The sequence below is a fragment of the Astatotilapia calliptera genome, chromosome 16 (assembly GCF_900246225.1).
Source record: "Astatotilapia calliptera chromosome 16, fAstCal1.2, whole genome shotgun sequence".
Classification (NCBI taxonomy): Eukaryota; Metazoa; Chordata; class Actinopteri; order Cichliformes; family Cichlidae; genus Astatotilapia; species Astatotilapia calliptera.
The window spans coordinates 9889403-9904281 of NC_039317.1; the positions used below are offsets into that span (position 1 = coordinate 9889403).

At 42.3% G+C, this 14879-nt stretch overlaps 1 protein-coding gene across 1 annotated transcript in view; it reads right to left on the minus strand.

Moving 5' to 3' along the window:
- Positions 1–12264, minus strand: part of itgb5 (integrin, beta 5) — a 43154-nt gene extending 30890 nt beyond the window's left edge. Inside the window, exons 1-9 of the mRNA XM_026144221.1 lie at positions 11627–12264; positions 10873–10958; positions 10508–10715; positions 10139–10388; positions 9325–9493; positions 6968–7129; positions 6059–6154; positions 5868–5957; positions 4116–4250 (exon numbers count right to left, since the gene is read on the minus strand). Coding sequence (XP_026000006.1) covers positions 4116–4250; positions 5868–5957; positions 6059–6154; positions 6968–7129; positions 9325–9493; positions 10139–10388; positions 10508–10715; positions 10873–10958; positions 11627–11705 — 1275 coding nt within the window. The 5' untranslated portion in view covers positions 11706–12264. The remainder of the gene's footprint in view (positions 1–4115; positions 4251–5867; positions 5958–6058; positions 6155–6967; positions 7130–9324; positions 9494–10138; positions 10389–10507; positions 10716–10872; positions 10959–11626) is intronic.
- Positions 12265–14879: the final 2615 nt, after the last annotated feature.

A 14879-nucleotide genomic window follows, 5' to 3' on the forward strand; every position in this document is an offset into this window, starting at 1 on the left:
TCCCATCCCAAAACCTTCCCAGGAAAATAAAGTGGCCAAGAGAAGAGCACAGGGGGTTTTCAGAGAAGCATTCTACCCTGCTGAAGTCTCGCTGTGTGACGCATGTATCAAACTACCCCTCGCTAACATTTTCAAAAGATTCAGATCTCAATTGAGGCCTGTACAGAATACAAAGTGACTGCCACGAAGAGCCCAGTGCAAAACTCAAAACAATTAAGATGTACTGTAACCACCTGTCACCTGAAAAGACCCCCCAACTGCTAAAGGCAAGGCTGTGAAAAACACATAAGTAACACAAAATGTTAAAGTGTAAGTCCATTAAAATTACTCTGTATGTTGTCACCAAACATACAAAAAAAACTCACCTTGGTTAACTCAGAATAAAAGATGGATGTAAATACTATAATGTCACAAACTGGTTCGTGGACTAACACAATGAAGTATTGAGGTTGGCATAACCAGATAGCTAAGTTTCAGCTAACCCAGAAGGACTGCTCAACAACAACAACAACAATCTTTATTTATAGAGCACATTTAAAAACCAGCGGTATACCAAAGTGCTTAACATAAGAGACAACCTCTCATAGACTATAAAGGTTAAACATACACCAGCTAAAAAAAATGCAAAAAATATAGCAATAAATTACTGGAATTTCAAGCCAGGCCTGCTCATGTCTTTTGTCCTTTGCAGTGAAAGGAGATGAAGGGTAGCAGCTTGAAGTGGATCTGACATTGTACTCTGATACTTGGTGAATAAACTCCTGTGCGACGTGAGAACGTAATCAAACTGTTTAACTGAGGGAAAGTATGATTTTTAGGACCCTTGAGCCTAACATTAGCAAGCTTAATGTAAACTTATAACCAGCTGTTATTGTTGTTTAGCTGGTTCTTGTCAGCTGTCCAGAAACCAACAGTTGCATGTTTAATCTGCAGGTAATCATGACATTGTTGGGAATATATGAGCATGTCTGAGGGCACTGAGCGCTCGAGTATAAAAGCTCTATATAAAAACCTTCCCTGCCACTGTATTTAAATATATATAATAATATAAATATATAGGGAAACTGTTTGCAGTTTCCACAAACCAGTGCTCAAAGGCATTGATTTATGAGTATGCATGAGTTTGTTGGAAGATTTAATTACACTCTATTCTTTGTATATTTATCAATATAATATCTTCTTTTTATATTAAATAATCTTAAAATTGCTGAAAGTCTTAACTTTAAGATGAGTTAAGACTGAAAATAAAACTTCTCAATCTTAACAAACTTTTCAGTCTAGTACCTGCTACAGGGCATGCTGCAGCAGGTACTACTAGCAGGTAGGAAGAAAATCCAGAAAGTCCAGTTTGAGTAAGGGACTGGTGAGCTGGGTTTTTGTTTCAGTACTACTGTTGGTCTGAACACAGGATAGAGACGGGGATGAACCATAATGTGTTTCCCACAGCTATATCCACTGTGAACTGAATCCAGTCTCAATTCCAACTCACAGGAAGTCACCCCAAGAGGGTCCCACTGTGCGTTTTCTTGTTTGCTTAGGTGTTGACAGGAATTATTAATATCACTTTGGCCAGAATAGAATACGTTTGCCATAACTTGGCATTGCTGTGTACTCAGATTTATTATTATTTCAGCAAGTAACCGTCAACAATCACCTGATATCACTAACTGAACTGCAGTGCACCTGCTGAAGTTTAAACTAAAGGCAGAGGCCGTAGGTGTTAAGACGTCTGCAGTGGAACCTGAGAAGGAACTACCAGGTAGGACGCAAAGAGTGTGCAGATGCTGCCTCTGGCTGAACGCATTCAGGCAGGAACTCAGTGCAAGTATGACCCATCAAGTATTAAATATGATGATTTTAGGGTGACTGGGTCCTCTATTTTGAAAAGAATTCGATTTTTTAATTGACAAAAAACATAAAAATACAATACTGGCACTTGAAACCTTAACATAACATCCACTATTTTGTTTCAGGCTGAGTACCAAAAACCATTAAGAACCAAAACATGCACACGATCCTAGACAGCCTCCTAGATACTATACCACACACTGGAAATGATATACTTCAACAAACAAACAAACAAATTTGCCAGCAGTGACCTTTTCCAATACATGAACCAAAATGAATGTTTTCCATTCCATCAGAGCTGCATGTTGCTGCACATAATTCGATCCCTGGCAGAAGCAGTCAGGGACTTTTTTTAGGTTGTGTTTAACTTTGTGAACTGTGTCACATTAAGCTGAAGTGTGCTGAAAAGAAGTATACTTTCGTAGATGGCATTTTTAATGTAGTTGTTTGCGGTTTGTCGATTTTATTTTGGAAAATCTTAAATTGGGCTATGACCTACTTTCAACAAAAATAACAGTACTCAGTCATTTTAAGTGGCTCGGGACAGTTAACTACATGCTGTAGCTCAGGAGCGAGAGCAGGTCATCTACTGATCGGAAGGCTGGTGGTTCAATCCCTGGCTCCACCTAGTCTGCATGCCAAATATCCTTGCATCCATTGGAGTATGAGAGTGTGTGAATGGGTTAGTTAGAAAGCACTTTGAAAAAAGAAAAGAAAAGCATAGAAGATAGTGCTTGTGTGAATGTGGCGTGCTGTATAAGAATCAGTCCATTTACCTGTCCATGCAGATAAATACCAGTCAAAACTGAACAAAACAAAAAAAATAAGAAATATAAAGTTTATTAACTTTGACCCTAAAATATGTTTTGCAAGCTTTTTCCCCTCTTGAACCTCCATCTTTGCCGTTGCTGAACTCTCCCATTGATTTCAGTTCAGGACTGACTGATGTGTCTCTCTCTATAATACTCTGACACCAGCAACTTTAAATACTTCGAAAATCATTATTTTTTGTGCAATGTCTTACATTCTCAAACACTGTTTCCATCTATCCTGCCTTTTGCTACAAGCTCCACAGATTAGGAATCACGTTTGTGCACAAATATGGACATTCTTGCAGTTTTTTCATGTGGACGATATTAACCTCCCAAGACCCGAACTCTTTCATGGCATGCATTTTTAATTTCTCTTTGCTATTTGGTCTGACTGGGACCAGATGAATGTAAAAATTATCTTTTTACCTGATTTTGCTCTACAAGGGTCTGATATCTACATATGAGGACATTTGTTTAAAATTTCAATAGAACAGTGGCAGGATAATGTCCTCGTAAGAGATATCAGGCCCTTGTAGAGCAAAATTTTGTATTGTAGTCTAGACAACCCAAAATGTGATGTCCACATATGCTGACGCCAGGTCCTAAGAGGTTAAAGTTCATTTGCCATATGATATGCACAATCAATGTCAATAACATCGCTGTTTAAACTCTCCTCCTCCCTACTTTTGTCATTTGCTTTTAAGTAATTTTGGTGCTGTAAACATCACTTTCCCAGCTGAGATAGTAATCGGCACTTCCCGACTGAACTTCCAGAATAAAACAAAAATGAAAACAGGATGCGAGTCGTGAGTTTGTGCCTGTGCCTAGACTGAAAGATAGAGATTAGGTGTGCCATGATATGTACACCCAATCATGTGACCGCAACTTCTAGATGTTTACGCCCAACAGCAGCAGAGATGCTTTAAAAACCAAACAAACAAACAAACAAACAAAAAACAAATTCAGATAGAGCAAAAGCAGCTCAGAGATCTAAATCAAAACCTTCATTTGTTTGACAATCCGCTATATTCAGAGCACCACTCAGTATGTACACTGATCTAAAGACCTGGCTGAATTGTGAAGGGCCGACACAACAGCAAGCAAGTGGTGAAACACTTATCTGCAACTTCACCTTCAAAATAAGACTAAGGGCTTTGCAGTTTTTTTGGTTCCCATAGATGGAAAAAATAAAAAGACTTGAAATGTCTGAATGATTTGCATTATTGTTGTAACTGTGCAGCTCTGCCCAAGTAACATCTACACATTGGGAAATCTTCAAAAACAGGCATCCAATGGAGAAAAAGCAATCGCTTCTCTCTTTAAACTCTTAAAATCACAGACTGAATTTCATAATCCAAGAGAATAAAAGCGTGTGAGCGAGCACTCAGACGTTTTCTGGGCCAGCAGGACACATGAAACATTTATAACATGAGGTAAGCGTGGAGAAGAACTCACAGTGTCTCCTATCTTCAGGTCAGCACACTTCCTGAGGCCTGGCAGTGGGTTTCCATCCTGACAGGTGGCAGTGAAGGAAAGGCTGAGGTCCTCTGGGTGGTCCCACACTGACAGTTCTACTTTAGAACGGATGTTCTAAGGAGAACACAGCCAGGAGAGTTCAGTCATATGTGGTAATAAACCCAGGGTTTAAAACAGAAACGTTTAAGGTCAAGTAAAATACGCCATCAACAGCAGGACTTTTTGCACTTTTAACAGTAGTTGAGCATCTAAGTGGAAAACCGAGTGAAACAGGAGGAGAGCATTTCTCTGGTTAGACACTGTTTTATAGCCAATCTCACCACAACCTTAAGTGCTGTGCATGGATGCAGGTGGCTTGTGTGGGGACAAGAAATACCACAGCTGCCTGCTCAGTTTGCAGTTGTTCATTCAGCGCTGCAATGCAAAAGTGCCAGGAACAAATCAGGAGAGTTCTTTGGTGCACATGGATAAGCATGACTTCATTCGACCCTTCGCTTTCTCTCTTTCTCGCACACTTGCACTTTCATCACCCTTAACACAATCACAGCATGAAGCAGCTTTGTCCCTCAGTCAGACCTGAGGAGGAACCTCACGCTGCTTGGAAAAGCCCGTCCATCCATCAAACCTCAGAGGTGGATATAACGTGGCAGCTGGAATGTTAACAGGCCCCGAGTTAAAAGCGCTTCATTCAGCATTGCTTCTACACACTGAGCATGTCAAGTGTGCATTTGACACAACTTTCTGCCACTCAGAATGCACCGACTCAGCCAAGAGAAAAGAAAAATCTGTCTCGCCCACACATAAAAATATTTAGGGAAAGCTTCCCAGCATGAGGTGCAGTTTCCTGGTTTCAGAAAGCTGTTTGTTTAATAAGAAGCAATCAGATGGCTGTGGCTCCAGTTTAGCAGCGAGGCACAGGGAGACATGATTGGCTTTAAATAAAAAGACCACGGAGGAAGCACGATGTGCATTTCTGTATCAGTGTAGCCCTCGCTGCCATCACAACTCCACAACGCAGTTTTTATCCAGATTCGTACGTCAGCCAAACCAAGTTTAAACTAAGTAATAGAATGATGTTATATGAATCTCGTTTTTGTTTTTTGTGGTTTTCTTTTTACTGGTCAGATCAAATTTGGCCCATGAATTAGAGCAATTCTGAGAAGCCTGCATTAAGATAACTCTACCTGCGACTGAAGAGAACAAAATGATTTTTTGTACCACACTGTTAGCATGGCTTTTAATGTTGTAAACTGGGCCAATTTAAAATGGGAGTCTATGGAAACTGTCTTGGTTTTTGAGCCTGCCTCGAGTGGCTGCTAAAGGAACTACAACTTTCTGCAATTTAGGTTGGTTTCACTCGTCTGCCTCAGAGGTCGCTGCTTACTCGACACTTGATGTAGATCTAAGGCTGACTAACTTTCATTAGAGGAGAGGGGAGACTGAACTGTCACGTAATTCACAAAAAATAATTCAAAGACTAGAGGAAAGTATTAAACATATAAGCAGAGATGGGCAGCAAAGGATCATCCGACTACTTTTTTCAAGTAACGAGTAAAGTAAGGGATTACTATTGCAAAAAAAGTAATTGGATTACTGTTACTTTTCCGAAACACACTGCGTTACTAAACCGTGAATTACGTTGCTTATGGTTTTTTTACGGTATGGTTTATGGTTTCTCACTCCCACCAGCGGGAAAGCAGATGCTCAGCTGCACAGATTTGCATTACTCACATTGTAGGCTGCGATAATCAGCTGGATGACATTCTTGGAATCCTGATCAAGGATTTCTACTGTGGTCCCTGGGATGAGTGCAGTAAAATTCTTTGGGGAAAAAAAAACAGGAGGCACCACTGATGGTTTAAGATTTTAAATACTGTTAGAATGTGTGATCTTTAGCTTGTATAGACAAACATTCAGAGTACCTTGTAGATCACGTACAGCCTTTTTGTCACAGCAAAGTTGAGGAAGATGTTGTTTTCTGCCAGTTTCTCCCCGAGAAGCGCCAGAGAAGGATAGTCCTGGAATAAGAGAGAAGGATTTGGAGTGTGCAAGGCAACTCTATATGTACAGAGTATAGTTCACCATGAAACAGCATCAAAAAGTCTTAAGGGGTCAATAAACCAGAGCTACAAATAAATGATTTCCACTTTAAATGGAAGCGAGTGCCTTTCACATGATTTTGATCCATGTTTACATCATTAGTCTTCTGGCATCTACAGAAATCCTTAATGAACTTGTGTCTGAAAGCCTGTCTTTGTGCAGTTTTACCGAATATAAGAAACGAATCCACTGATGTCAGAAGGATAACGCATCTCATACCAATACTGCTCTTCATCAGCTGTTATTTGAACAAGGATGCTTAAAATCCAACAAACAAAAACAACAACAACAACACACATCTCTGCATGCTCCTGTAAAACCTTCCAGGTTTGTTTGTGTATTTGGACCATTCACGGGCTCTTGTCATTAATAAGCATTTTATTGTGATTACCTGCTTACCTGAGAACTTAGTGAATTACTTATTTACTGAATTAGTTAGAAAAAAAAGAAGTACTCAAATCTAGTAATGTAGTGTGGCTAAAAGCTGGGTGGAGACAGAAGGCCATGAAAAGGGAAGCAAACTATCCTAAAAGCCTTGAAAGTATGCAGGATGTTCATCATGTCATATTTTTTTTGCCTTTCAGTGACCAAATGCTGCAAATTCCAGCATCTGTTCACGGGTGGGCTTTGCAGTGAAAAGCACCTGACGTTTACTGAACACCAGCAATATGAACCACAGTACAGAAAATTCCTGAACCCTGAATACTACTTTGTATTTTCAGTCTTCTTACCATCTTTGTGGAAGCGCTGTACTCGTTGTTGTCATTGAGGTGACACTGTCCATCGTGGGGATGGACAAGTCCACCGAGCCTGCCGTCCAGAGCGAGGTGAGGTACATCGTCTGTGGCGAACACCAGCAGGTGAAGGGCCTCTTTCCTCCAGCCTATTTTTTCCTGTAAATGGGAGGAGTAAGTTAATGGAGCTAATTCTAGCTACAAAAAACAAATACCAGCATCCAAATCGCCAACATCATTAGAACCAAGCAGCAGCTTCCAAGGCTGAAAAAGAAACCAACCCAGAAATGTTGAAAAGTGCCGTTCCACTAATGGGACTGAGTCCAATGATCCCCACAGACCCCCACGTTAAAATGTGCATCTTTACAGAGAGGTACAACATGGTTTTAGCTTTTGTGGCTATTATCCTACTTAATAATAACTGCTTTTTGAGACTACACAGCCCTGAGGAGGCTTCAGCAGACAGTGTTTTTCCCATTTCTTAAAAACATGATTTTCAGATAGTGCTCATTTGCTCTAGATTGTTTTGACCTTCAGTCAGCTTCTTTTGCTTCTTTTTTTTTTTTAAAGGACACATTGCAAAACATGCCGAGATATACCAAGCTGCCAATTGCAGCCATAATATGGTCATTATGCCTCTAAGCTACAGCTGAAAAGGGCCTCCCTTGAGTTAGATGCCTTTTTATGCTTCAGTGATTCTTATTTAAGTGTTGGTGCAGAGAAATTAGAAAAACGTCAGAGGAGTTTTGAGCTGGATGTCAGTTTTCACTCCGCATCTTCCAACTCCATTGTCACGAAGAACAAGTGACCCACGTCTGAATCACATGATGCTGACTCTTTGATAGACTGGTAAAGCTTAGCAATGATACACAGCTCATGTGCTCCCAAGTCCACTACTGTACAACAAGCCAGACTTTTCTCTGCTTTTATCAACAGGAAACAACAGGCGGGGGCACCGAGAACGCTGACAGAGTGCTGACTGATGCGTGACAACAGCTTTTCAGCCAATGACAAAAGAGGGCTCGGCATTTTTTTGCCCTGTGCAGTGCACAATAGAACCGTGGATGCACCTATCAGAGGCCTCTCTGAAGATGAACCACAGCTGTGTCATAAGACTGATATCTACATCTAGGTGTGTGATGGGTGGCCTTTCCTGTTATTGTGGATGTACTGTAGAAGAGGAAGCATTTATGCTGCTTGTGAATAAAAACCTAAATAAAAAACTGCCTCAGTGAGTGAGACTGATAAATGACCAGTAGTGGCCTAAAACAGTGCAAATTAAGTAAATTACAACAGAGGAGCCAACTGGAAGGAGTCATGGTCCTCCTTTAGAAGTAATTAAACTGGAAGAGGAACACGGGGATATGACTGGGCCCGCAAGATACTCATCCTCATGTTTAACCAGCTGCACCAGACTGTACTTCCTGTCATCTCCACCCCCGATGTTTTTAATTAACAAGCACATAGGCAGGATGCCTGTCACAGGGGCTGCTCTCACAGGAGCTGTCCCTCAGACCTGTTACCAACTGTGAACAAATAAATCTTCAAAGGGTGCAATAGAAGACTACACAAACATACTTTATGAAACTTTTTTCTATGTATTGAACACTGAGCTGGTTGTAGTGCAACTCCGCAACATTTGACCTCCCTGACTCTCAGTAGCATCTAAACGCCTGTGGACTAATGTGTGAAGGACAACTTTTTCTTCCCCTCAGAATACAAACAATGTGATGTTTATGCTAACTCACAAGTGCATAGCCTACATGTGTTTCTTTCACTGCCAAAGTCAACAATTGCAAGACTAGCTACAGTAAAACAGAAACTGAGTTCACTAATATCACTAACATCGGGATTGACTCCCAGCCAAGCTCAGAGACTTCTCTGCGCGGAGAGAGCCCACACAGGCATGCTCTCCCCATGCCTGTGTGGGCTCTCTCCAGGTACATCAGCTTCACACAGAACAAAGACACGGTTGGATTTTGCTACTAAAAAAGGGCCCCATTCACAAACAGTACACATGCAATCTTAGCGTAAACAGTTCACACAGGTGGGGTTCATTAATTATTTCATATTCTACAAACAACCTCTGAGCACATGTACAAAAGAAATGATGAAGTCCTGGATAAATCTCCTAATACTGCTCAATAATAATAATAATAATAATAATAATCCTCTCTTCCTTCAGGTTATTGCATACAGTTTACACCATAAGCCAAATGAATACAAGCAAATCATTTAACTGCATGTAAAGGAAAGCTTACGTGTAAGCTAGGCCAATAATAAAAGTATGAAGTCATAAATGAACAGAAGGGGTGGGCGAATGGAAACATCTACAAGAAAAAAAAGATCATCACCTTACAAACAGCAGCCTGAAGGATGGCGTCAAAGCCGCCCTCCGGTGCGTCTCTATTGCGAGATACCATCTGCTTCTGCACCTCCTCGTTAAAACGGTCCACTTTGTCAGTCAGCGAGAGGATGTGGCGGAAACCAAAGCTGGGGACACAGTTGGGAAACAGCTTGTACCTGTGCAGGGTGACAGACACACTGCATGTTAAGATTTTATTTACATTTTTGGAAATTAAAAAACACAATAAGTGTCTTTAAAGGCATAAATCCTGGCTCTGACGGTTGGTTTGTGTTGAAGAGAAGCTTAAATGTTAAATATGGCGTATCTTATGATTCACTTCATATACAGTACTTGTAGACTCTTTCTAATGTAGTGAATGGGATAGCTATGAAAGAAGGGAGATCTTTTAGCAGGAATCGCTTTAGTTTTTCCCTAAAGTGCCTTATTGTTTTGTGACTGATGCACAAACACACACTCACAAAAATATCTAAACATGGCACACACACACAGCCCAGGCCATAACCTAAATGGGAAGTGATGCGCACAGAGTTAGCCGCACCTCCAGGGCAAACATTGTGTACCACAGCTTTCTCTACTCTTTCACTTCTGCTCCCTTTCAGTTTGCCTGCATCACCAGCCCCAGGGGACCGTGGGAGTACTAGGGCCATTTTTAAGAACTACATTATTCCATCTGCCTTCTAAATATGAAGAAAAAAGATGCAGAGTACAGGATTCAGAAAGGTGCAAAAACAGAGTGTGGCCACAGAGTAAATCTCTTTCACCTACAGCTATAGAGCTCGATTCCTTTTGCCACCACTTACCCATTGCATGGGTTCTCCTGGTACTTTGGTGCCATGTAGGAGAACGGGGACATGTTTTTGTCCACAAATGAGCCGAAGCCTAGCCTGAAATTGCTGGTGAGCTTGCCCATCTCGTGGGCTAGCTTAGTGCCCAGGTTGCGAATGGTGTCCAGATCATCTTTCATTGAAAGAGAGAGGTCCATCAGGTAGTAGAGATCCACCGGGTAGTCCTCCACCTGCCGCACCTGCAGGCTGAACCACGTCTGGTCTCCTGCATGAAAAAAATCAGTGAGCTTTGCATTATTTATAAGAGATGCTTTTATTACTTTTTTTTTTTTAATGTTCCAAGGTTATCTCGTATCCTAAATATGAAATGTTTATGATTCTTACCGGGTCGCAGGCTGAGAGAGATCTTCTGTGGCATAATCTGGACCACATCATACTGGGTTGACCCAGACCCTTTTGAACTTAGGGGTATGTTCTGCAGGACGTTGATGCTGCTGGTTGGGTATTCAATGAAGTGTTCGTCACAGCCTCTCTTCAACAGGTTTTGACTAAAGTCACACCGTGATGTCAGACTGCGCCCCCTTCCAAAATCCTGCATATAGAAAGCAACAAATCTCAGATTCCTGATTACTCATACTGCTTCCAAAAGGTCAAAAAAAAAAAAAAAAAGTGCTGAATGCATCCCACACTTCACTGGACCTGTACAAGTAAATGTACATGATGAAAATAATCGATCAACTAAGCCATACCTCTTGTGCGCACCAGGCGCAACTGGGGTGAATCAGGAGGCATTCTTCACAGGAAGTAGCACTGCCACTCATGCACATGTTGAGACCTGAGGGGGGGACGGGAACAGAGCAGAGGCTAGATTTCTACTTTCATCCCTATCACGGTTGCACTTCTATTTCAAATTAATGACCAAGGAAACAGACCCTCAACAGATGCTCATTTCCATCTTTTCCGTATTTATTAGAATAACTCTGAGTACAGAATTTGGAGGCTGATGCAAACATTGATTTTTGGGGATGTAACAAAAAAAGAACTGATATGAAAATCTCAGCCAATATTCTTAACATGCTGCTTGTTCATATGAAATCATGGAGGCTCTGATTTAGCAGCTGAACATCAGTTGGAGTGATCATGGCCTTTGTGAGCTCTTAATTAAATTTATCAATAGTTTCAAACATTTGTCTGACTGACTGTGTGGCCATTTAAAGGTAAGCGTGACATAAGGTTGATTTCCTTGGCACTGAATGGGGAATAAATAACAAAAAATCTTATCTTGCTCCAATCTTATTTCCACAATAGCTTTGCATGATTCACAGTTAAAAATAATCCTTATCTATCCGAGGGCCTGTAGTCCTTTCATTTATCACTGTCAGAGGCTTCGAAGTGTTTTTTCGAGGAGCTCCAGCTCCGCGTGTGTGATCCAAACACAACCCAACGGCCGCTGCAAAAACAGGCAGTGATTTGTGCTGAGAAGAAGACAGTCCTGCGTCCTACCTCTGGCACTGGGCAGCACTGTTTGCAGAAGCACGCAGCACAGAGCCGCCTGCAACATCCACGTCCCGAGGCTCCACATGGTGTCCCTGTGGGTGTTTTTAAAGGCTTAGGGAAACACCGGCTTCGTATCTCTTCAGGAACCGATGGCACCGTGTTACTCTCCCATCAGCGCGCTCACCAGAATAAGTCCAGCTGATTCGTGCAAATCAAAACAGTGTGGCGTGTTTAGACCATTTCACATCCACAGACACGCGGGTTTGGGGCTCATCACAGTGAATGATCCGTGTGAGGTGAGGGACAGCAGTTCCATTGTCTTCAAGTGTGAGAGTCAGCGCTCTGCACCGTCCTGTTGATCTGCTCTCTTAACTCAGGCTTCGGTGTCTGACGCCTCTGCAGCCTTCCACGTCTACTCTACCCTCAGCTGACAACTGCTCTCACACTTCAGCTTCATAGCACCTCTCGTTTCAAATCCACTCAAAGATCGCTAAAAGAGGAAAAAATCCCGTCCCAAATTACATGAACAAAAACTGCGCTCAACTGTGATTTTCCTTTCCAGATTTGAGCGTTGCTTTCTCGGTTTGCTTCCAGCTGGAATCTCCGCCCACTTGCTTTAACCCGTTCACTGCCTTTATGGAGTTGTCGGCACCACATTATGTCGACCACGTGGGGACATCTAGCGGTGAATGCACAGAAAGCCTCAGCTGGGAGGCATGGACAAGGAAAGGCTGCTCTTGTCATAATCCTCTTCTCACGTATGTGAGAATGCTGTTTGTAGATTACAGCTCAGCATTCAATACCATCGTTCCCTCGAAGTTGGACAGGAAACTGCAGGATCTAGGACTGAGCAGCTCCCTCTGCAGCTGGATCCTTAGCTTCCTGTCTGACAGACGCCAAGTGGTCAGACTGGGCAGCATCACCTCATCCCCCATCACACTGAACACTGGTGCTCCACAGGGGTGTGTACTGAGCCCTCTCCTGTACTCACTCTACACCTACGACTGCACGACCACTAACAACTCCAACATCATTGTGAAGTTTGCGGACGACACTACAGTGGTGGGTCTTATCACCAACGGTGATGAGACGGCTTACAGGGAGGAGGTCAGCGCCCTGACCCACTGGTGTCAAGACAACCATCTCACCCTCAACGTCGCAAAGACAAAGGAGTTGATAGTGGACTTCCGGAGGTGCAGAGAAGTACACACCCCCATCACCATCAACGGCGCTGCTGTGGAGAGAGTGAGCAGCTTCCGGTTCCTTGGTGTACATCTGGCTGAGGATCTTACGTGGTCAGTACACACAAACAAAACAGTGAAGAAGGCGCAGCAGCGCCTCTTCTTTCTCAGGAGACTGAAAAGATTCGGCATGAGCCCCCGCATCCTCAGGACCTTCTATCACTGTGCCATTGAGAGCATCCTCACTGGATGCATCACCACCTGGTATGGCAATAGCACCGCCTACAACTGCAAAGCTCTCCAGCGAGTAGTGCGGTGCTCTGAACGGATAATTGGAGGTGAGCTTCCCTCCCTCCAAGACATCTACAGGAAGCGCTGCCTGAGGAAAGTGGGGAGGATCATCAAGGACTCCAGTCACCCCAGCCATAAACTGTTCAGACTGCTTCCATCAGGAAGGAGGTTCTGCAGCATCCGGTCCCGTACCAGCAGACTGAGAGACAGCTTTTTCCATCAGGCCATCAGACTGCTGAACACGTCATAGACACCTCAGCTTCACTACTGGAACTTCAACATTATGCACTCCACACTGTATATAAATGCCACTTGTTTTGCACATATTCAACTCTGTATATTTTATATATTTTATTTTATTTTTTTTTTTACTATTTAATTTGTAAAAATGTGTATACACACACACACACACACACACACACACACACGTAGGAAAATATTTAGTATACACATCCAGAAATGCATACACTATTATATATTGTACATATATTTATTAGTTTCAGGTTGGCCATTCTTGTATTTTGCTCGTTTGTGTTGTTGTGTTTGCACATCTCTGTTGCTTGTGGGGCTCGCACACAAGAATTTCACTCGCATGTGCTGTGCCAGTGTGCCTGCACATGTGATGTGACAATAAAAGTGATTTGATTGATTTGATTCTTCCAGGGGTTCCCAAAGTGTGGGGCGCGCTCCCTAGGCGAGCGCAGAGCAATTAATGAATTAAAAACAAACAAACAAACAAAACGCTTGGACACTGCTACCATAAAGGACAGGTTTTTGATGGGGCTCCCACACAAACTCAAAGCAGAAGATAAAGCATCGTCAAATATGTTTCCAAACCAACTTCCTTCCAAGCCAAATACTAGAAAATATGGTGAAGCATATCTTTCCTTTGGCTTCACCTGCACAAGTGCCAAGGTAGGTCTCCCCGGCAGAATTGGTTTTCCCCTGTGTCGGGAGCACGCGCTGGGCTGTCCAAATCCTGACAAACAGTATCCCACATTCTGGATTTTTTGTTCACAAACACTTTTTAGTTCTTGACTAACTACTCCTGACATTTTCAAGATGTTAGCTCTTTATGCCGTAAGGTTACAGCGGGATACAAATAATATCAGGCTGATCCTGCCACAATTTGTTCCCCCGGTTCAAATCACGGACAAACAGTATCCCACAATTCTTTATGTTTTTAAACCCATTTTTCACAGAGAGGCATTTTTTGAAAAATGTATCGATAGCAATGTTGAATATTATTACACAGGAAAAAAACAACTACACGTAAAATAATTGCACCGTGACGCCTCTGCCTTTTTAAATAGAGGGACATTAATGTAGTATGTAAGCGTGTAAACCTGCAGTTAGAGACAAAATACTGTTAATCTGAATATCTGCCATTCTGCAATTCATCTCATGTAAACAATAACGTGGCGCACAGCGTGACATGGCACATACCTTTCACGTTGAGTGACCAACTCTGTATTCCTGGTCCACACGTTAACGCAAAAAAGGAGTTTTAAAAAATGTCCGTTTTCGGTGATTCGAAAAGCCGTTTACATGTGGACAAAAGGTCCAAACACAAAGAAACAGCTGCGTCCGTCAGATACACACCAAAGCACATTTTTTGGTAGCGCATGCAAGCGGGCCATTGTTATTACCAAACTGATTTTATGTGGTACACGGCGCTCAAAAATCTGTCAAAAAATGTTTTAGTATGACTTTGCTAAGCTATGAAGCTGCACCGCTTGATGGATTGTCGGAGCATTACAGCTAGGGATGGGTACCAACGGTACCTG